This window comes from Salvelinus alpinus, chromosome 3 (assembly GCF_045679555.1).
Source record: "Salvelinus alpinus chromosome 3, SLU_Salpinus.1, whole genome shotgun sequence".
NCBI lineage: Eukaryota > Metazoa > Chordata > Actinopteri > Salmoniformes > Salmonidae > Salvelinus > Salvelinus alpinus.
In genome coordinates, this window is record NC_092088.1 from 89,154,366 (window position 1) to 89,177,509 (window position 23,144).

General features: G+C 46.0%; 1 protein-coding gene across 1 annotated transcript in view; it reads right to left on the reverse strand.

The window, feature by feature from the left end:
- LOC139571494 (neurabin-2-like) overlaps window positions 1–23,144 on the reverse strand; it is a 39,567-nt gene that overhangs the window by 7,111 nt on the left and 9,312 nt on the right. Inside the window, exons 2-3 of the mRNA XM_071394421.1 lie at window positions 2,460–2,592; window positions 1,590–1,710 (exon numbers count right to left, since the gene is read on the reverse strand). Coding sequence (XP_071250522.1) covers window positions 1,590–1,710; window positions 2,460–2,592 — 254 coding nt within the window. The remainder of the gene's footprint in view (window positions 1–1,589; window positions 1,711–2,459; window positions 2,593–23,144) is intronic.

Consider the following 23,144-nt stretch of genomic DNA (forward strand, 5'->3'; position numbering starts at 1 on the left):
ATCTCTTAAACCAGGGTTTCCCAATCTTTCCTAAATGGGCTCACCTGATTCAATTAGTCAACTGGGTGGGAGGTGGACTGATAAGCAACCTCAGTAGCTGGGCGAGATGGGAAGGGGTGGGAGGCATGCTTTCTTCGGGTCAGGGAGGTGAGGTAGGGTAGATGAAGATGCGAGAGGAGGGGGGCTTGGTGGGGTGGGAAGGGCTGGGAAACATGGTTTCCAGTGGGTAGGGAGGATGCAGGCGTGTGGATGGGGACTGAGGGGGTTGAGGGAATGGGTTGGGGAGGGGGACTGAGGGTTTTGAGGGAATGGGTTGGGGAGGGGGACTGAGGGTTTTGAGGGAATGGGTTGGTGAGGAGGACTGAGGGTGTTGAGGGAATGGGTTGGGGAGGGGGACTGAGGGTGTTGAGGGAATGGGTTCGGGAGGGGGACTGAGGGTTTTGAGGGAATGGGTTGGGGAAGGGGGACTGAGGGTTTTGAGGGAATGGGTTGGGGAGGGGGACTGAGGGTGTTGAGGGAATGGGTTGGGGAGGGGGACTGAGGGTGTTGAGGGAATGGGTTGGGGAGGGGGACTGAGGGTGTTGAAGGAATGGGTTGGGGAGGGGGACTGAGGGTGTTGAGGGAATGGGTTGGGGAGGGGGACTGAGGGTTTTGAGGGAATGGGTTGGGGAGGGGGACTGAGGGTTTTGAGGGAATGGGTTGGGGAGGGGGACTGAGGGTTTTGAGGGAATGGGTTGGGGAGGGGGACTGAGGGTTTTGAGGGAATGGGTTGGGGAGGAGGACTGAGGGTTTTGAGGGAATGGGTTGGGGAGGGGGACTGAGGGTTTTGAGGGAATGGGTTGGGGAGGGGGACTGAGGGTTTTGAGGGAATGGGTTGGGGAGGGTGACTGAGGGTTTTGAGGGAATGGGTTGGGGAGGAGGACTGAGGGGGTTGAGGGAATGGGTTGGGGAGGGGGACTGAGGGTGTTGAGGGAATGGGTTGGGGAGGGGGACTGAGGGTGTTGAGGGAATGGGTTGGGGAGGGGGACTGAGGGTTTTGAGGGAATGGGTTGGGGAGGGGGACTGAGGGTTTTGAGGGAATGGGTTGGGGAGGGGGACTGAGGGTGTTGAGGGAATGGGTTGGGGAGGAGGACTGAGGGTGTTGAAGGAATGGGTTGGGGAGGGGGACTGAGGGTGTTGAGGGAATGGGTTGGGGAGGGGGACTGAGGGTGTTGAGGGAATGGGTTGGGGAGGGGGACTGAGGGTGTTGAATGGGTTGGGGAGGGGGAGACTTTTTTCTTTATCTGTGTATGCATTATTTTTGTGTATTTTTTGTTTTTGTGGCAGCCCACACGTACAAGAAATACTGTTTGTGAATATATTACATGCAAATATGATAACTGAATATATGGATATAACTGAATTAAAATGACTTTGTATGTTAAACCTGTACCTGTAACCCCCTTTTGAATAAATTACTATCTAAATTAAAAGTTGGTCACAAAAAAACAAAAAAAGATGATTAAATCATGCAGAACTTGTTCAGGTAAATCTGCCAGGAGTATAGATGGACAAGCCGTAGATGGAGAGGCCACCATTTTGTGACATACCTGCCGTCCCTGTGCGCTGCTCCTTTATCGGTGACCGTCTTGACAAAGATGCCCAGTTTCTCCAGGCCCATGTCTGCCCCTGCCCCCATCCCAATGATACTGATACCTAACCCATCACCATCTGAAGACACAGTGGATATAGGAGAAATACTGTGAGAAGAAAATACAATCATAGTTATCTTAATCCATGATGAAAATGAAATGCTCTTTTGTTTCATAATAGCTTTTCAAATCAATGTTTTCCTGTTACAGTCATTTTACCCTATGTTAACATCCTGTCAATGTGAAGATGGAGTGATTGAGAATTCCCTCTTGGGAGGAGGGATAACTGGATGGCAGATGGAGGGATTGAGAATTCCCTCTTGGGAGGAGGGATAACTGGAGGGCAGATGGAGGGATTGAGAATTCCCTCTTGGGAGGAGGGATAACTGGAGGGAAGATGGAGGGATGATGGAGAAATGATGGATGGGTGCTAATGGGGATTGATTGTCTGATTGTCTCAAGAGAATGGAGATACAACTCTTCTTTAGAGTACTGTGAAATATAAGTACGTTTTCTTAAAAGTGGGCAATCTGGGAATGATCTTTGTTGCTGTTCGATTCTCAGATTGCCACAATAAGGTTATGGGGGTAACTCAGATTGCCACATTAAGGTTATGGGGGTAACTGAATCCCAGATTGTCACATTAAGGTTATGGGGATTACTGAATCCCAGATTGCCACATTAAGGTTATGGGGATTACTGAATCCCATATTGCCACATTAAGGTTATGGGGATAACTGAATCCCAGATTGTCACATTAAGGTTATGGGGATTACTGAATCCCAGATGCCACATTAAGGTTATGGGGGTAATTTGGCTGAGCTGTACCTTTCTCCAGCTCGACGGGGAACAGATGGAGCCTCTCCACCCTCTTCTCCAGCTCGTACTCTGCAGACGCAGCCATGGGGTCCACGTCCTCATTCCGACGGTCATAGTCCTCGTTGGGGTAGGTGGAAAACACCTGACAGATGGACCGGTCACAATGAAGTTTATTACAAAACAGTTTATTCAGACTGGTTTAACTTGTCTGATTGATTGACTGATTGATTGACTGATAGAGAAGTAGTTGCATGTTTATAATTCAGGATGTCTCTATCCATGTTGGAAGAAGGCCTTAGATCCAATATGTTCAGATGGGTAGGTGGAGGTGGGACAGAGGTGACAACATAGTGTTGTCTTTAGTGCATTACACTGACACGTCATTCACCTCTAATAATGAATACAAAGCATTTCCATCACCAAATTTGCCTCAGTCAGAGCTTGCTTTAACTACCAAAGTGCTACTATAATTCAGTAACAGGACTCAAATCAACCCCAGTATAAAACAAAGCACCTCTCATAGAATAGATAGTGGCCCATTTCAGAGCAGAGATTCCCACATTGGCCCAGCTCCAACAGCATGGGTCCATCCCAAATGACACACTATTCCCTACATAGTGCACTGCTTTTGACCAGAGCCCTATGGGTGGTACACTTTATAGGGAATACAGTGCTATTTGGGACGTGGACCATGACAGTTTACATAAGCACCTTCAGCATGCTAATGCAGGCCTGACCACTGCAGCTGCTACACACACACAAGGAGAGATGGAGCTGCCAACATGGCTTAACTGTAAAAGCCTCCCCTCCTTCTCGGCCACAGCCACTCTCCTCTTTGGTCTTCCAGGGAGGGTTAATATCCCTCTTCCTCCATGTTAAACTGTCTTTACGTTAATATCTCCCTCTTCCTCCATGTTAAACTGTCTTTACGTTAATATCTCCCTCTTCCTCCATGTTAAACTGTCTTTACGTTAATATCTCTCTCTTCCTCCATGTTAAACTGTCTTTACGTTAATATCTCTCTCTTCCTCCATGTTAAACTGTCTTTACATTAATATCTCCCTCTTCCTCCATGTTAAACTGTCTTTACGTTAATATCTCTCTCTTCCTCCATGTTAAACTGTCTTTACGTTAATATCTCTCTCTTCCTCCATGTTAAACTGTCTTTACGTTAATATCTCCCTCTTCCTCCATTTTAAACTGTCTTTACGTTAATATTTCCCTCTTCCTCCATGTTAAACTGTCTTTACGTTAATATCTCCCTCTTCCTCCATGTTAAACTGTCTTTACGTTAATATCTCCCTCTTCCTCCATGTTAAACTGTCTTTACGTTAATATCTCCCTCTTCCTCCATGTTAAACTGTCTTTACGTTAATATCTCCCTCTTCCTCCATGTTAAACTGTCTTTATGTTAATATCTCCCTCTTCCTCCATGTTAAACTGTCTTTACGTTAATATCTCCCTCTTCCTCCATGTTAAACTGTCTTTACGTTAATATCTCCCTCTTCCTCCATTTTAAACTGTCTTTATGTTTGCCAACTTTTCCAATTTCTTACTCTAGATCTGTTTGTGCCTCAGAGTAGTCGGTAGGGACATACACAAAAGCATCTCTTTGCTTGATCAGTGCTGTCTAAATCACATGGTCTCTGTCTCCGTAGCAACCGCACAGTGAAGTGCTTGTCAGATTTGACATTGCCCCTATGATTCAATCAACCTCCCCTGAGAGAAGTACATAAGAGTATTATCTGTGTTTTCATACATCATTGAATACTAGGAAGGTTGAGGTGAGGCACATTTCTTTGACTGGGTTAAACTGTACCTAGGTCTGTGCAGTTGGATCAAACCTTTTCCAATAGAACACTAGGAAGAGAAGGCCTTGCATCAAAGCAGCCATCGTACAGTACATACACTGTTGATGACACTTCCCATGGCCATATAAATGCCAGCTCAGAACTATACAGTCATGCACACACACACACAGACACAGACGCACACACACTGACACGGCCTAAACCGGTAAACCTCTGACTGGTGTAGACCAATGGCGTGGGTTTGGCATACGGTCTTAACGGGTTGTGTGATTTAGGTTTCCTTTGTATTTAGGCGGATTAGGATAATATGGATTATAGGCAGAGAAAAAATATGTTTCGCCTTCGTATGAATGGATGTAGCCTGGCATTAGCACAGGGGTATTCAAATCTTACCCTACGAGGTCCGGACTGGTATTCTGTTCTACCTGATAATTAATTGCACACAGCTGGTTTCCCAGGTCTAAATCCCTGATTATAGGGGGGAAATAAAATAAACTAGTGGAACTGGCTTCGAGGTCCAGAGCTGAGTTTGAGGGCATTAGCACATCAACAGTTAAAACAACTGAAAGTGGTCCTACAAATCTGTCTCACTCTCTGTTACTGTGTGTGTCCAAAATAGCACCCTATTCCCTATATAGTGCACAACTTTTGACCAGAGCCCTGTCTGTTTGTGTCTGAAGCACCACCATAGCACTAGTAGACTTGGCCTAAGTGCACAAATAGAGTTATCTCAATTGCTTTTCAAAAGTAGTGCACTACATAAGTAGGTTGTAATTCGGGACTGTCTCACATGGAAGTTCACTCCTTGAGTTTAATGATCAAGAGGCCACAGCTGGTGGGCCTTCCTATCCCCATTTCATGGCCTTGTGAGCAGAGACCAGTGTATTAAAACATGTAGGAAACCCTACATCCAGATGTGTCTGTACTACCTGTCTGTGTTGGGCTTCAGCTCTGCACACTGACTGACAAGGCAAACACACACAAACACACTGACTGACAAGGCAAACACACACAAACACACTGACTGACAAGGCAAACACACACAAACACACTGACTGACAAGGCAAACACACAAACACACTGACTGACAAGGCAAACACACACAAACACACTGACTGACAAGGCAAACACACAAACACACTGACTGACAAAGCAAACACACAAACACACAGGCACAAGGCCAATACTTTCTCCTCCAAAATCAAGAGATTTACTTCTTCCTTATATGGATTATCCCACTAAGGTTCAGACTCACACTGATTATCTAACATGATGCCCTCATATCCTCCCTGCCTCCCTCCATCTCCCTCCATTCATCCATCCTGCCCTCTCTCTCTTCCTACCTCCATTCAATCAACCATCCATACCTCTCTCTCTTCCTCCGTTCCTTCCTCCCTACATCTCCCTTCTCTCCATCCTCCCTCCTGTACTGTAAGTAAGACCACAGTAGATGAACACTGACTGGGCGGGGCGGATAAGCTGGCAATGTGGCAATCAATGGGCTTGTTTGAGTGGTAAGGCTGACACAACCGACTGCAGACGAAAGTCAAGGAATGAAGTCAGGGGAGGTGCATCTGCAACAGCCGAAAGTCAGACACTGATGTAGTTTTCCAACAGCAAGGCTCAGTGCAACACGGCAGTGTGTTGCCATTGTTTCTAGAAGTTTTTCTTTGTAATGTCGAAATTAACATGTCTCCAGCTCCCATATCACATAGTCACAAACTGAAAATATACACTGAGTGTACAAAACATTCACATATGCTAATATTGATTTGAGCAGAACAGCCTCAATTTGTCAGGGCGTGGATTCTATAAGGTTTCGAAAGCGTTGCACAGGGATGCTGATTCCAATGCTTCCCACAGTTGTGTCAAGTTGGCTGAATGTCCTTTAGGTGGAGGACCATTCTTGATACACACGGGGAATTGTTGAGTGTGAAAAACCCAGCAGCGTTGCAGTTCTTGACACAAATCGGTGTCCTTGGCACCTACTACCATACCCAGTTCAAAAGCACTCAAGGCTTAAACATCCTCCTTTAACCTGTCTCCCCTTCATCTACACTGATTGAAGCGTATTTAACAAGTGACATCAATAAGGGATCATAGCTTTCACCTGAATTCACCTGGTCATTCTATGTCATGGAAAGAGCAGCTGTTCCTAATGTTTTGTACACTCAGTGTATGTGTGTACATTTTACTAAAAATTGGTTAGAGAGACAAAGTTGGTTCCTGTTTCAGTCATGTCTTTGGTCACGTTCACGTGGGTCAACCAAAAATAACCTCCCACAATGCAGGCAGGACATTTCACGTTTACATTTTAGTCATTTAGCAGACACTTTTATCCAGAGTGACTTAGAGGAGCAATTAGGGTTAAGTGCCTTGCTCAAGGTCATATCGACAGATTTTTCACCTAGTCAGCTCTGGGATTTTAACCACCGATCTTTCGGTAACTGGCCCAACGCTCTTAACCGCTAGACTACCTTACGAAGATGATGAAGAACAACTGCAGAAACTTACGGTTGACTAAGGGAGCCTGGGGTAGGGCTGAGGGAGGCTAGGGGAGGCTGGGGAAGCTGGGGCAGGGCTGAGGGAGGCTAGGGGAGGCTGGGGAAGCTGGGGCAGGGCTGAGGGCGGCTAGGGGAGGCTGGGACTGGGGAGGCTGGGGCTGGGACTGGGGAGGCTGGGGCAAGGCTGAGGGAGGCTGGGACTGGGGAGGCTGTGGTCGGGCTGGGACAGTGCTGAGGGAGGCTGGGGCAGGGCTGGGGGAGGTTGGGGAGGCTGGCGCTGGGGAGGCTGGGGCAGGGCTGGGGCAGTGCTGAGGGAGGCTGGGGCAGGGCTGGGGGAGGCTGGCGCTGGGGAGGCTGGGGCAGGGCTGGGGGAGGATACATGCAGCACTGCACTCTCCTGCTGCTCCAGTTGTGACAGATAGTAGGTGACAGCGGCTAGCAGATGCCCAGGAACACCTGTCCCTCTATATCTGCCTCCCTCTCTGCCACCAGCTGACTGACTGGGATGCCCTACAAAAGCTGTGTAGCTAGTAGCTAAATGGGAAACCACGTATTCAAATTCCCCAGGAAGTGACTACCACCTTTTTTTTTAAATGTAGTTTGCCTATCGTGAGTTACTGACAAAAACACACTAATGACTAGGTTGGCACTATAGAGGTATATAGAGGCATGCCTTCTGCTATTTTTTCCCAACAATTACCACAATGGCTCCTTGGCAGCGCCCCAAATGGCACCCTATTCCCTATGGGCCCTGGTCAAAAATAGAGAACTATCTAAGGGATAAGGTGGCATTTGGGACACAGCCCTTGGCTGGGAGGGATGTGGTTGGATAACAGTGTGGTCAAGTGGTTACATCCTCCCAGTAGAAAGCAGTTTACCATGTTCCTCCTCTTCTTGCTTCCCCCAAAAACAAATCTAAATTTGGCTAAAGTCAGAGTTAGACTGTGTGGAGGTGGTGGTGACGAGTTCTACAGTTTCACACAACAGGAGGTGTGGAGGTGGTGGTGACGGGTTCTACGGTTTCACACAACAGGAGGTGTGGAGGTGCTGGTGACGGGTTCTACGGTTTCACACAACAGGAGGTGTAGAGGTGCTGGTGACGGGTTCTACGGTTTCACACAACAGGAGGTGTAGAGGTGCTGGTGACGGGTTCTACGGTTTCACACAACAGGAGAGGTGGAGGTGGTGGTGACGGGTTCTACGGTTTCACACAACAGGAGGTGTAGAGGTGCTGGTGACGGGTTCTACGGTTTCACACAACAGGAGAGGTGGAGGTGGTGGTGACGGGTTCTACGGTTTCACACAACAGGAGAGGTGGAGGTGGTGGTGACGGGTTTTACGGTTTCACACAACAGGAGAGGTGGAGGTGGTGGTGACGGGTTTTACGGTTTCACACAACAGGAGAGGTGGAGGTGGTGGTGGCGGGTTCTACGGTTTCACACAACAGGAGAGGTGGAGGTGGTGGTGACGGGTTCTACGGTTTCACACAACAGGAGGTGTAGAGGTGCGGGACGGGTTCACGGTTTCACACAACAGGAGGTGTGGAGGTGGGTACGGGTTCTACGGTTTCACACAACAGGAGGTGTAGAGGTGCTGGTGACGGGTTCTACGGTTTCACACAACAGGAGGTGTGGAGGTGGTGGTGACGGGTTCTACGGTTTCACACAACAGGAGGTGTAGAGGTGCTGGTGATGGGTTCTACGGTTTCACACAACAGGAGGTGTGGAGGTGGTGGTGACGGGTTCTACGGTTTCACACAACAGGAGGTGTGGAGGTGGTGGTGACGGGTTCTACGGTTTCACACAACAGGAGGTGTAGAGGTGCTGGTGACGGGTTCTACGGTTTCACACAACAGGAGGTGTGGAGGTGGTGGTGACGGGTTCTACGGTTTCACACAACAGGAAGTGTGGAGGTGGTGGTGACGGGTGAGGTTCTATGGTTTCACACAACAGGAGGTATGGAGGTGGTGGTGACGGGTGAGGTTCTATGGTTTCACACAACAGGAGGTATGGAGGTGGTGGTGACGGGTGAGGTTCTATGGTTTCACACCACAGAAATAGCATGCTCCTCTCCACACAGTCTCTCCACAATCTCTGCTGCTAACCTGTTAACATAACCACAGGGGCATTTCACACACTTTTATAACACTCTCACTGTCTTCCTATTATATTGATTTTGTTCCATTTCTAAAAGTCTTCACTCTCTATACTATTTGCTCTCCCGCATGGGAGAATCAACGGTCCTGACTTCCTGCTCCAGAGATTCCTCCCCTTTGACCTTCTCCTCCAATGGGTTTTGAAAAGGAGGTGAGAGGACACAAGGAATCAAGGCAATGCAACTGAGATTCTCCCCATGTCAAATTGAAATGGCACTTTGGTAGTTGAAGAAAGCTCTGACTGAACTAGAATTATGGGGTGGTACCCCATTGGTGAGATGGGGTGGAAACTGGTACCCCATTGGTGAGATGGGGTTGAAAGTGGTACCCCATTGGTGAGATGGGGTGGAAACTGGTACCCCATTGGTGAGATGGGGTGGAAACTGGTACCCCATTGGTGAGATGGGGTGGAAACTGGTACCCCATTGGTGAGATGGGGTGGAAAGTGGTACCCCATTGGTGAGATGGGGTGGAAACTGGTACCCCATTGGTGAGATGAGGTGGAAAGTGGTACCCCATTGGTGAGATGGGGTGGAAACTGGTACCCCATTGGTGAGATGGGGTGGAAAGTGGTACCCCATTGGTGAGATGGGGTGGAAACTGGTACCCCATTGGTGAGATGAGGTGGAAAGTGGTACCCCATTGGTGAGATGGGGTGGAAACTGGTACCCCATTGGTGAGATGGGGTTGAAAGTGGTTCCCCATTGGTGAGATGGGGTGGAAAGTGAATCCCCATTGGTGAGGTGGTTGTACCATTGCCATCTTTGTCTAGACTGCCTGTTCTGAACAATCTGCTACTCTCAGTCTCAGAGCGTTTCATGTCATCTGTTGCAAATAACCCACTCTATGTGGGCTAAATTGGTATCAGAGAGCTGGCGTGTGGCATAATGAAACTGCAGCAGCAACAAGCTTAGCACAAAAACAGAGACTTAACGTCCCTCTGAAAATCACTCAGGCTGGCCTACCACCAACAAACACTCAATCTCCCACTAACTGTCTTGACGACAATCAAACCATAATCAAACTTCAACAACAAGCTCAGCATGTATAACAGAGACTTAATGTCCCTCCGAGAAGTATGTAGACTGTCCCTCTGAGGATATAGACGTAACTACAACAAACCCTCAATGTCACTAAGTCTCCTGATGACAATTGAACCTTAATCAAGCCGCAGCAACAAGCTCAATGTAAGGAATGGATACCCCCAACAAACACTCACAATCACAGTCGGTAAGTATTCGCTCGCACACACTTTTTCAGTTCTGCCCACACATTTTCTATAGGATTCAGGTCAGGGCTTTGTTATGGCCACTCCATTACCTCGACTTTGTTGTCCTTAAGCCATTTCACCACAACTTTGGAAGTATCGCTGGGGTCTGTTTGAAGGTAGGCCTTGAAATACATCCACAGTTACACCTCCATTTGACTCAAATGATGTCAATTAGCCTATCAGAAGCTTCTAAAGCCATGACATAATTTTCTGGAATTTTCAAAGCTGTTTAAAGGCACTGTCAACTTAGTGTATGTAAACTTCTGACCCACTGGAATTGTGATACAGTGAGTTATAAGTGAAATAATCTGTCTGTAAACAATTGTTGGAAAAATTACTTGTGTCATGCACAAAGTAGTTGTCTTAACCGACTTGCCAAATCTATAGTTTGTTAATAAGAAATGTGTGGAGTGGTTGAAAAACAAGTTAATGACTCCAACCTAAGTGTATTTAAACTTCTGACTTCAACTGTATGTACAGTATACTTTAGCTCAGAAAGTAATACTGAGTGTATGTTGTGAAATAAGCTGTTAGTAGCCCATGTGCCTCACCCTAATAATTTGGTCCCTTTCCCCTACATACCTTAGCCTACTGTTCTGACTTGGTGGTGCACATGTCATCAGAAATGTCATCATCAAATATTGTAAGAGCTTTCATTGTCTGCTTATCTTCATTCAAAGACTCAATCATGGACACTCTTACTGACAGTTGTGGCTGCTTTGCGTGATGTATTGTTGTCTCTACCTTCTTGCCCTTCGTGCTGTTGTCTTTGCCCAAAAATGTTTGTACCATGTTGTGTTGCTACCATGTTGTGTTACTACCATGCTGTCTTGAGCACTGACCATCAAACCAACCATCTCTCCACCCTATCATCCCTCCCTCCCTCTCTCCTACCAACCCTCCACCCTACCAACCCTCCACCCTTTTATTTTTTTATTTAACCTTTATTTAACTAGGCAAGTCAGTTAAGAACAAATTGTTATTTACACTGACGGCCTAGGAACAGTGGGTTAACTGCCTTGTTCAGGGGCAGAACGACAGATTTTCACCTTGTCAGCTCGGGGATTTGATCTAGCAACCTTTCGGCTACTGGCCCAATGCTCTAACCACTAGTCTCCCCTACTATCCCTCCCTCCTACCATGCCTCCCTACATCCTACCATCCCGCCATCCTTTCATCCCTCCCTCCATCCCTCCCTCCATCCTACCATCCCTCTACCATACTATCCCTCCATCCTACCATCCAGCCATCCTACCATCCCTACCTACTACCATCCCTCTACCCTACCATCCCTTCATTCTACCATCCCTCCATCTGACCATCCTGTCATCCATCCCTCCATCTCTCCATTCTACCATCCCTCCATCCTACCATCCCTCCACTCTACCATCCTGTCATCCATCCATCATACCATCCCTCCATCCCTCTATCTGCCACCCCTCCAATATTCCACCCCTCCATTATTCCACCACTTCATTATTCCACCCTTCCATTATGGCACCCCTCCATTATGGCACCCCTCCATTATTCCACCACTTCATTATTCCACCCTTCCATTATGGCACCCCTCCATTATGGCACCCCTCCATTATTCCACCCCTCCATTATGGCAACCCTCCATTATTCCACCCCTCCATTATTCCACCCCTCCATTATGGCAACCCTCCATTATGCAACCCTCCATTATTCCACCCCTCCATCCTGTCATGCCTCCATTATTCCACCCCTCCCATTCTGCCACCCCTCCATTAGTCCACCCCTACATTATTCCACCCCTCCATCCTGTTATCCCTCCCTTCTGCCACCCCTCCATTATTCCACCCATCCATCCTGTCATCCCTCCATTATTCCACCCCTCCATCCTGCCACCTCTCCATCTAGCCATCCCTCCTCCAGCCAAGAAAGTGGATGCCTTTGTCATGGTAACGGTTAGGAGCAGAGCATGTGTTTTTGCTGGCAGGGCAGGCTTGGTCAGCACTGTGTCACATTGAGCTTAGCCAAGCCGAGGTGACCCTGGGTGGGCATTAACACAGCATGAGAACAAGGTCAGCCACAGAGCTGAATGACACTACGTGTGTGTCTCAAATGGCATAGGGAATAGGGTGCCATTTGAGACACAACTCCATATGGGTAAGGAAGGACAACACAGGCATTGGAGAACTGTATGAAGAAGACCAAATGAGGATGTAGCCTACCTGTTGTGCTTACATAAACTATTCCTACTGTACTATATTGGTATTGCACTTTGTCATGGGCTAAAGGAAGTTGTCAGAAAAGAGAAGTCATCTATTAGTGACTCATCCCCAGAAACCACCAGAAAGCACTAGTGTGCAGCGTTATGTAACAAGGTCTGTAGATGCACTAATCTGAGGTAGTGCTCTTCACATATAGAAACCACACACAGAGGCTGCATGCAGCAGGACTGTACTGTAGTGTGCATTGAGCTGCGTGGCGCAGCCCATAGAGGCATAGACAGTCTAATATGGTGCAGCCCATAGACTGTATAACACGGTGCCGCCCATAGACTGTATAACACAGTGCATCGTGCAGCCCATAGACTGTATAACACAGTGCAGCCCATAGACTGTATCACACGGTGCAGCCCATAGACTGTATCACATGGTGCAGCCCATAGACTGTATAACACGGTGCCGCCCATAGACTGTATAACACAGTGCATCGTGCAGCCCATAGACTGTATAACACGGTGCAGCCCATAGACTGTATAACACAGTGCAGCCCATAGACTGTATCACACGGTGTAGCCCATAGACTGTATCACACGGTGCAGCCCATAGACTGTATAACACGGTGCAGCCCATAGACTGTATCACACGGTGTAGCCCATAGACTGTATCACACAGTGCAGCCCATAGACTGTATAACACGGTGCAGCCCATAGACTGTATAACACAGTGCAGCCCATAGACTGTATAACACAGTGCATCGTGCAGCCCATAGACTGTATAACACAGTGTAGCCCAGACTGTATAACACGGTGCAGCCCATAGACTGTATAACACAGTGTAGCCCATAGACTGTATAACACAGTGCATCGTGCAGCCCATAGACTGTATAACACAGTGCAGCCCATAGACTGTATAACACAGTGCAGCCCATAGACTGTATAACACAGTGCATCGTGCAGCCCATAGACTGTATAACACAGTGTAGCCCATAGACTGTATAACACAGTGCATCGTGCAGCCCATAGACTGTATAACACAGTGTAGCCCATAGACTGTATAACACAGTACAGCCCATAGACTGTATAACACAGTACAGCCCATAGACTGTATAACACGGTGCAGCCCATAGACTGTATAACACAGTGCAGCCCATAGACTGTATAACACGGGGCAGCCCATAGACTGTATAACACAGTGCATCGTGCAGCCCATAGACTGTATAACACAGTGTAGCCCATAGACTGTATAACACGGTGCAGCCCATAGACTGTATAACACAGTGCAGCCCATAGACTGTATAACACAGTGCAGCCCATAGACTGTATAACACGGTGCAGCCCATAGACTGTATAACACGGTGCAGCCCATAGACTGTATAACACGGTGCAGCCCATAGACTGTATAACACGGTGCAGCCCATAGACTGTATAACACGGTGCAGCCCATAGACTGTATAACACGGTGCAGCCCATAGACTGTATAACACGGTGCAGCCCATAGACTGTATCACATGGTGCAGCCCATAGACTGTATCACACAGTGCAGCCCATTGACTGTATAACACAGTGCAGCCCATAGACTGTATTACACGGTTCAGCCCATAGACTGTATAACACAGTGCAGTCCATAGACTGTATAACACAGTGCAGCCCACAGACTGTATTACACGGTTCAGCCCATAGACTGTATCACACGGTGCAGCCCATAGACTGTATAACACGGTGCAGCCCATAGACTGTATAACACGGTGCAGCCCATAGACTGTATCAAACGGTGCAGCCCATAGACTGTATAACACGGTGCAGCCCATAGACTGTATCACACGGTGTAGCCCATAGACTGTATCACACGGTGCAGCCCATAGACTGTATAACACGGTGCAGCCCATAGACTGTATAACACAGTGCATCGTGCAGCCCATAGACTGTATAACACGGTGCAGCCCATAGACTGTATAACACAGTGCAGCCCATAGACTGTATCACACGGTGCAGCCCATAGACTGTATAACACGGTGAAGCCCATAGACTGTATCACACGGTGCAGCCCATAGACTGTATAACACGGTGCAGCCCATAGACTGTATCACACAGTGCAGCCCATAGACTGTATCACACGGTGCAGCCCATAGACTGTATCACACGGTGCAGCCCATAGACTGTATAACACGGTGCAATCCATAGACTGTATCACACGGTGCAGCCCATAGACTGTATAACACGGTGCAGCCCATAGACTGTATAACACGGTGCAGCCCATAGACTGTATCACACGGTGTAGCCCATAGACTGTATCACACGGTGCAGCCCATAGACTGTATAACACGGTGCAGCCCATAGACTGTATCACACGGTGTAGCCCATAGACTGTATAACACGGTGCAGCCCATAGACTGTATCACACGGTGCAGCCCATAGACTGTATAACACGGTGCAGCCCATAGACTGTATAACACAGTGCATCGTGCAGCCCATAGACTGTATAACACAGTGCAGCCCATAGACTGTATAACACAGTGCAGCCCATAGACTGTATAACACGGTGCAGCCCATAGACTGTATAACACAGTGCAGCCCATAGACTGTATAACACGGTTCAGCCCATAGACTGTATAACACAGTGCAGCCCATAGACTGTATAACACAGTGTAGCCCATAGACTGTATAACACAGTGCATCGTGCAGCCCATAGACTGTATAACACAGTGTAGCCCATAGACTGTATAACACAGTGCAGCCCGTAGACTGTATAACACGGTGCAGCCCATAGACTGTATAACACAGTGCAGCCCATAGACTGTATAACACAGTGCAGCAGCCCATAGACTGTATAACACAGTGTAGCCCATAGACTGTATAACACGGTGCAGCCCATAGACTGTATAACACAGGGTAGCCCATAGACTGTATAACACAGTGCATCGTGCAGCCCATAGACTGTATAACACAGTGCAGCCCATAGACTGTATTACACGGTTCAGCCCATAGACTGTATAACACAGTGCAGTCCATAGACTGTATAACACAGTGCAGCCCACAGACTGTATTACACGGTTCAGCCCATAGACTGTATCACACGGTGCAGCCCATAGACTGTATAACACGGTGCAGCCCATAGACTGTATAACACGGTGCAGCCCATAGACTGTATCAAACGGTGCAGCCCATAGACTGTATAACACGGTGCAGCCCATAGACTGTATCACACGGTGTAGCCCATAGACTGTATCACACGGTGCAGCCCATAGACTGTATAACACGGTGCAGCCCATAGACTGTATAACACAGTGCATCGTGCAGCCCATAGACTGTATAACACGGTGCAGCCCATAGACTGTATAACACAGTGCAGCCCATAGACTGTATCACACGGTGCAGCCCATAGACTGTATAACACGGTGAAGCCCATAGACTGTATCACACGGTGCAGCCCATAGACTGTATAACACGGTGCAGCCCATAGACTGTATCACACAGTGCAGCCCATAGACTGTATCACACGGTGCAGCCCATAGACTGTATCACACGGTGCAGCCCATAGACTGTATAACACGGTGCAATCCATAGACTGTATCACACGGTGCAGCCCATAGACTGTATAACACGGTGCAGCCCATAGACTGTATAACACGGTGCAGCCCATAGACTGTATCACACGGTGTAGCCCATAGACTGTATCACACGGTGCAGCCCATAGACTGTATAACACGGTGCAGCCCATAGACTGTATCACACGGTGTAGCCCATAGACTGTATAACACGGTGCAGCCCATAGACTGTATCACACGGTGCAGCCCATAGACTGTATAACACGGTGCAGCCCATAGACTGTATAACACAGTGCATCGTGCAGCCCATAGACTGTATAACACGGTGCAGCCCATAGACTGTATAACACAGTGCAGCCCATAGACTGTATAACACGGTGCAGCCCATAGACTGTATAACACAGTGCAGCCCATAGACTGTATAACACGGTTCAGCCCATAGACTGTATAACACAGTGCAGCCCATAGACTGTATAACACAGTGTAGCCCATAGACTGTATAACACAGTGCATCGTGCAGCCCATAGACTGTATAACACAGTGTAGCCCATAGACTGTATAACACAGTGCAGCCCGTAGACTGTATAACACGGTGCAGCCCATAGACTGTATAACACAGTGCAGCCCATAGACTGTATAACACAGTGCAGCCCATAGACTGTATAACACAGTGTAGCCCATAGACTGTATAACACGGTGCAGCCCATAGACTGTATAACACAGGGTAGCCGCATAGACCTTGTATAACTATCAGTGCATCGTGCAGCCCATAGACTGTATAACACAGTGCAGCCCATAGACTGTATAACACAGTGCAGCCCATAGATTCACTGTATAACACAGTGCATCGTGCAGCCCATATGACTGTATAACACAGTGTAGCCCATAGACTGTATAACACAGTGCATCGTGCAGCCCATATGACTGTACTAACACAGTGTAGCCCTGGATAGACTGTATAACACAGTGACAGCCCAATAGACTGTCACTAGACACAGTGTAGCCCATAGACTGTATAACACAGTGCCAGCCCATAGACTGTATAACACGTGTGCGAGCCCATATGACTGTATAACACAGTGCAGCCCGGATAGACTGTATAACACGGGGCTGCCCAATAGACTGTATAGACACAGTGCATCGTGCAGCCCATATGACTGTATAACACAGTGTAGCCCATAGACTGTATAACACGGTTCAGCCCATAGACTGTATTACACGGTTCAGCCCATAGACTGTATAACACAGTGCAATCCATAGACTGTATAACACAGTGCAATCCATAGACTGTATAACACAGTGCAATCCATAGACTGTATAACACAGTGCAGCCCATAGACTGTATAACACAGTGCAGCCCATAGACTGTATAACACAGTGCAGCCCATAGACTGTATAACACAGTGCAGCCCATAGACTGTATAACACAGTGCAGTCCATAGACTGTATAACACAGTGCAGCCCACAGACTGTATCACACAGTGCAGCCCATAGACTTTATAACACAGTGCAGCCCATAGACTGTATAACACAGTGCAGCCCATAGACTGTATAACACAGTGCAGCCCGTAGACTGTATAACACAGTGCAACCCATAGACTGTATAACATGGTGCAGCCCAGCCAGAAAAGGGGAACAGAATGACCTTGTTGATTATCTGCCTGGACCCCCCCCCCCTTCTTGTGGGCAGTATTTAAGATATGACTGGCCAATAGATTCACTGGATAGTACAGTGTGTGAGATATGACTGCCCAATATATTCACTGGATACAGTGTGTGAGATATGACTGGCCAATATATTCCCTGGATACAGTGTGTGAGATATGACTGCCCAATATATTCACTGGATACAGTGTGTGAGATATGACTGGCCAATATATTCACTGGATAGTACAGTGTGTGAGATATGACTGCCCAATATATTCACTGGATACAGTGTGTTAGATATGACTGCCCAATATATTCACTGGATACAGTGTGTGAGATATGACTGGCCAATATATTCCCTGGATACAGTGTGTGAGATATGACTGCCCAATATATTCACTGGATACAGTGTGTTAGATATGACTGGCCAATATATTCACTGGATACAGTGTGTGAGATATGACTGGCCAATATATTCACTGGATACAGTGTGTGAGATATGACTGGCCAATATATTCACTGGATACAGTGTGTGAGATATGACTGGCCAATATATTCACTGGATACAGTGTGTTAGATATGACTGGCCAATATATTCACTGGATACAGCCACATTGTGCTGCATTACATCACCCTGGCTTCCCTGGTGGTCCAAGTAAAGACCCTCCATTTTACTAATGCTGCAAATATACTATAATTTCTATCTGCTAAATGGGTTTTTAACACATTTCAATATCTAGTCAACAAAGTCTACTGGGCTATAATTGCATCAAATACTATTTTTGTATTTGTTATTTGTTTGAATTGCAGAGAGCGTAAAAAAACTGATATGTATTCGTGACTGAAGCTAACACTGACTATGATTATTATGTGCTGTCACGGTGTAGGCTGCAGATATTCATCAGAGAGAGAGGACTGGAGAAGGATGGTCGAGGTGGGACGATAGTTGGAGAGGGAGCAAGCCAGGTTAATTCTGTCACTGGTTGACATAGTGGTACATATTCAAATTAGATTATCTCAACAACAAAAATCTCCCAATCAATATTAGGCTCAATAATTCAATAGCTCAATAATTCATATTGTACCAGGAGAACAGGAGAGAACAGTTCTGAAATGCAGTGATGTATAAACAGGAAATATAGAGTATGTACAACCAAATAAATAAATCAATAAGAAATGAGGAGCTGGAGAGCAGCTTCCTGTGTTTAAAACAAGCAGACAGCCCAAAGGAGAGGCCTGTCTGGGGTGATCACAATGCTGCTATTTTTATCCACTTCTAAAAAAAAAAACAGGAGGAGAATGGTGGCAGATAGAGAGAGGGAGTGAGAGAAAGAAAGCAGGGTGTTAGAAAGAGTGAACAAAGCCGGTAGTGTGAACTGAACTCTACCAGTGATACTGTTTGTGCCAGTTTTAGAAGAGAAAAAGTATATACATTTGACACAGACCCCAACGGTTGTCACCACAACAACCCCTGTGTGTGGGCGTCTGGGTGAGTGGGAGAGCATGGTTACAATGAGGGGGAAGTATTCACAAAAATGGCCAAGCACGAGTACTTCCTTTACCACAGAGAGACAGAAAGAGAGAGAACGGTACACAGAGATAGAGATTCACTGGAATCAACACAATTAGACCCAACCAAATCATGAGAAAAACAAAAATATAACTACTTGACACTCTAGAAAGAATAACAAAAAAAATTAGCAAACTGGAATGTTATTCGGCCTCAAACCGAGAGTACACAGTGGCAAAATACCCAAACTTAAGGAAAGCTTTGACTATGTTCAGACTCAGTGAGCATAGCCTTGCTATTGAGAGAGAGGCCACTGTAGGCAGACCTGGCTCTTAAACCTGTTTGGGATAGGGGGCAGCATTTTCACTTTTGCATGAAATGCGTGCCCAGAGTAAACTGCCTGCTACTCTCTCCCAGATGCTAATATATGCATATTATTAGTAGTATTGGATGAAAAACACTCTGAAGTTTCTAAAACTGTTTGAATGATGTCTGTGAGTATAACAGAACTCATATGGCACGCGAAAAATCCAACCAGGAAGTGGGAAATCTGAGGTTTGTAGTTTTTCAAAGCTTGGCCTACCGAATACACAGTCTCTGGGGTTAAGTTGCACTTCCTAAGGATTCCACTAAATGTCAACTGTCTTTAGAAACTTGTTTCAGGCTTCTGCTATAAAGGAGGGGGGAATGGGAGCTGAATTAGTCATGGGTCTGGCAGAGTGTCTCAGGCTCGTGACGTGTGCTCCCGACAGAGTTAGATCTCGTTCCAGTGCTTTGCTACAGACAATGGAATTCTCCGGTTGGAACATTATTGATGATTTATGTTAAAAACATCCTAAAGATTGATTCCATACATCGTTTGATATGTTTCTACGACCTGTAACGGAACTTTGAGTTTTTGTCTGGACGTAGTGCTCATGAAGATGGATTGCTGGTCTGAACACGCTAACAACTAGTGGCTATTTGGACATAAATTATGGACTTTATGGAACAAATCAGTCATTTATTGTTGAACTGGGATTCTTGGGAATGCATTCTGATGAAGATCATCAAAGGTAAGTGAATATTTATCATGTTATTTCTAACTTCTGTTGACTCCAACATGCGGATATTTCTTTGGCTAGAATGGGCTCTGAGCGCCGTACTCAGATTATGCTTTTTCCGTAAAGTTTTTATGAAATCTGACACAGCGGTTGCATTAAGGAGAAGTCTATCTTTAATTATGTGAATAACACTTGTATCTTTTATCAATGTTTATTATGAGTATTTCTGGGATTTCTGTGGCTATCTGCAAAAACACCGGATGTTTTGGAATCAAAACATTACTGCACGTAACGCGCCAATGTAAACTGAGATTTTTGGATATAAATATGCACATTATCGAACAAAACATACATGTATTGTGTAACATGATGTCCTATGAGTGTCATCTGATGAAGATCATCAAATGTTAGTGATTAATTGTATCTATATTTCTGCTTTTTGTGACTATCTTTGGCTGGAAAAATGGCTGTGTGTTTTTGACTCTGAACTAACATAATCATATGTTGAGCTTTCGCTGTAAAGCCTTTTTGAAATCGGACACGATGGGTAGATTAACAAGATGTTTATCTTTCATTTGCTGTATTGCACTTGTTAATGTGTGAAAGTTATATATTTCAAAAAAATATATTTGAATTTCCCGCGCTGCATTTTCAGCGGAATGTTGTCAAGGGGTTCCGCTAGCGGAACGCCTGCGCTAGAAAGGCACACTGCCCATGAAATGAGGTGGAATTTGAGCATCACTTCCTTACCTCCAGCCAAATGTATGACCATATCAGAGACTCATACAGTATTTCCCTCATTTTTAATAAACTCACATCTAGTGAGTGAAATAACACAGTGTGCAATCACAGCAGCAAGATTTGTGACCTGTTGCCACAAGAAAATGTCAACCAGTGAAGAACAAACACCATTGTAAATACAACCTATATTCATCTGTGTATTTATTTTCTGTTTTGTACTTCAACTATTTGCACATTGTTACAATACCGTGTAATGTTTACTCTTTTATTTCACTTTTAACTATTTCACTTGCATTGGCAATGTAGGCATGTGTTTCCCATGCCAAAATAGCCCTTTGAATTGAATGAGAGAGAGAGAGAGAGAGAGAGAGAGAGAGAGAGAGAGAGAGAGAGAGAGAGAGAGAGAGAGAGAGAGAGAGAGAGAGAGAGAGAGAGAGAGAGATAGAGAGAGAGAGAGAGAGAGAGAGAGATAGAGAGAGAGAGAGAGAGACTGTATCACACATTAGCTGGCTTGCTGGCGCTGCATGTGTGACTGTGGGACCTAATAGTATCAAGGAAGGGCTTCTCTCTCTCCTTGTGAATTCTGGAGACCTCAGGGCAATGCAGTGAGACTGAGCTTCGATTGCAAAGAACATACTGTGGATTATGCTTACTGTGGATTCGGCATACTGTGGATTCTGTTTACTGTGGATTCGGCATACTGTGGATTCTGTTTACTGTGGATTATGCTTACTATGGATTCTGTTTACTGTGGATTCTGTTTACTGTGAATTCTGTTTAGGTGAAATGGTGCTGCCACAGTAATCAAATTCTGGGTAAATGCATTATCCCTTTCATACACATACCAAAATCCAACTAATGTATCATGCCTGCATTTTTATACCAAGGTTTTGGTATATCTGAAAGTGGTTGGAGGTTAAAAAAACAACAACAAAAAAACAACAACAAAAAAACATGGAAAAATAAAAGCCACCTAAAGACTTTGTACTGCATTTTCACAGACCTTGTAACCAAAATACAGGTGTCAGGTCTGTGTGAATCATTCTGTTTTTTTTGCAGGTAAATCATTAACACTTCCATTGTTTAACACCTCCCTATTTTGAACTGTAAACAGCCCCCATGGTTTAACAACACCCCTCCAAATGTCCAAGTTACCCACTTATATGTAGAAAGTGCACATAAGTGGTAACTAAGATTTATTATTTATTTTTTCTCACCTTTATTTAACCAGGTAGGCTAGTTGAGAACAAGTTCTCATTTACAATTGCGACCTGGCCAAGATAAAGCAAAGCAGTTCGACACATACAACAACACAGAATTACACATGGAGTAAAACAAACATACAGTCAATAATACAGTAGAAAAATAAGTCTATATACAATGTGAGCAAATGAGGTGAGATAAGGGAGGTAAAGGGAAAAAAAGGCCATGGTGGTGAAGTAAATACAATATAGCAAGTAAAACACTGGAATGGTATATTTGCAGTGGAAGAATGTGCAAAGTAGAAATAGAAATAATGGGGTGCAAAGGAGCAAAATAAATAAATAAATACAGTAGGGGAAGAGGTAGTTGTTTGGGCTAAATTATAGATGGGCTATGTACAGGTGCAGTAATCTGTGAGCTGCTCTGACAGCTGGTGCTTAAAGCTAGTGAGGGAGATAAGTGTTTCCAGTTTCAGAGATTTTGGTAGTTCGTTCCAGTCATTGGCAGCAGAGAACTGGAAGGAGAGGCGGCCAAAGGAGGAATTGGCTTTGAGGGTGACCAGAGAGATATACCTGCTGGAGCGCGTGCTACAGGTGGGTGCTGCTATGGTGACCAGTGAGCCGAGATAAGGCGGGGCTTTATCTAGCAAAGACTTATAGATGACCTGGAGCCAGTGGGTTTGGCGACGAGTATGAAGCGAGGGCCAGCCAACGAGAGTGTACAGGTCGCAGTGGTGGGTAGTATATGGGGCTTTGGTAACAAAACGGATAGCACTGTGATAGACTGCATCCAATTTTTTGAGTAGGGTATTGGAGGCTATTTTGTAAATGACATCGCTGAAGTTGAGGATCGGTAGGATGGTCAGTTTTACGAGGGTATGTTTGGCAGCATGAGTGAAGGACGCTTTGTTGCGAAATAGGAAGCCAATTCTAGATTTAACTTTGGATTGGAGATGTTTGATGTGAGTCTGGAAGGAGAGTTTACAGTCTAACCAGACACCTAGGTATTTGTAGTTGTCCACATATTCTATGTCAGAACCGTCCAGAGTAGTGATGTTGGACGGGCGTGCAGGTG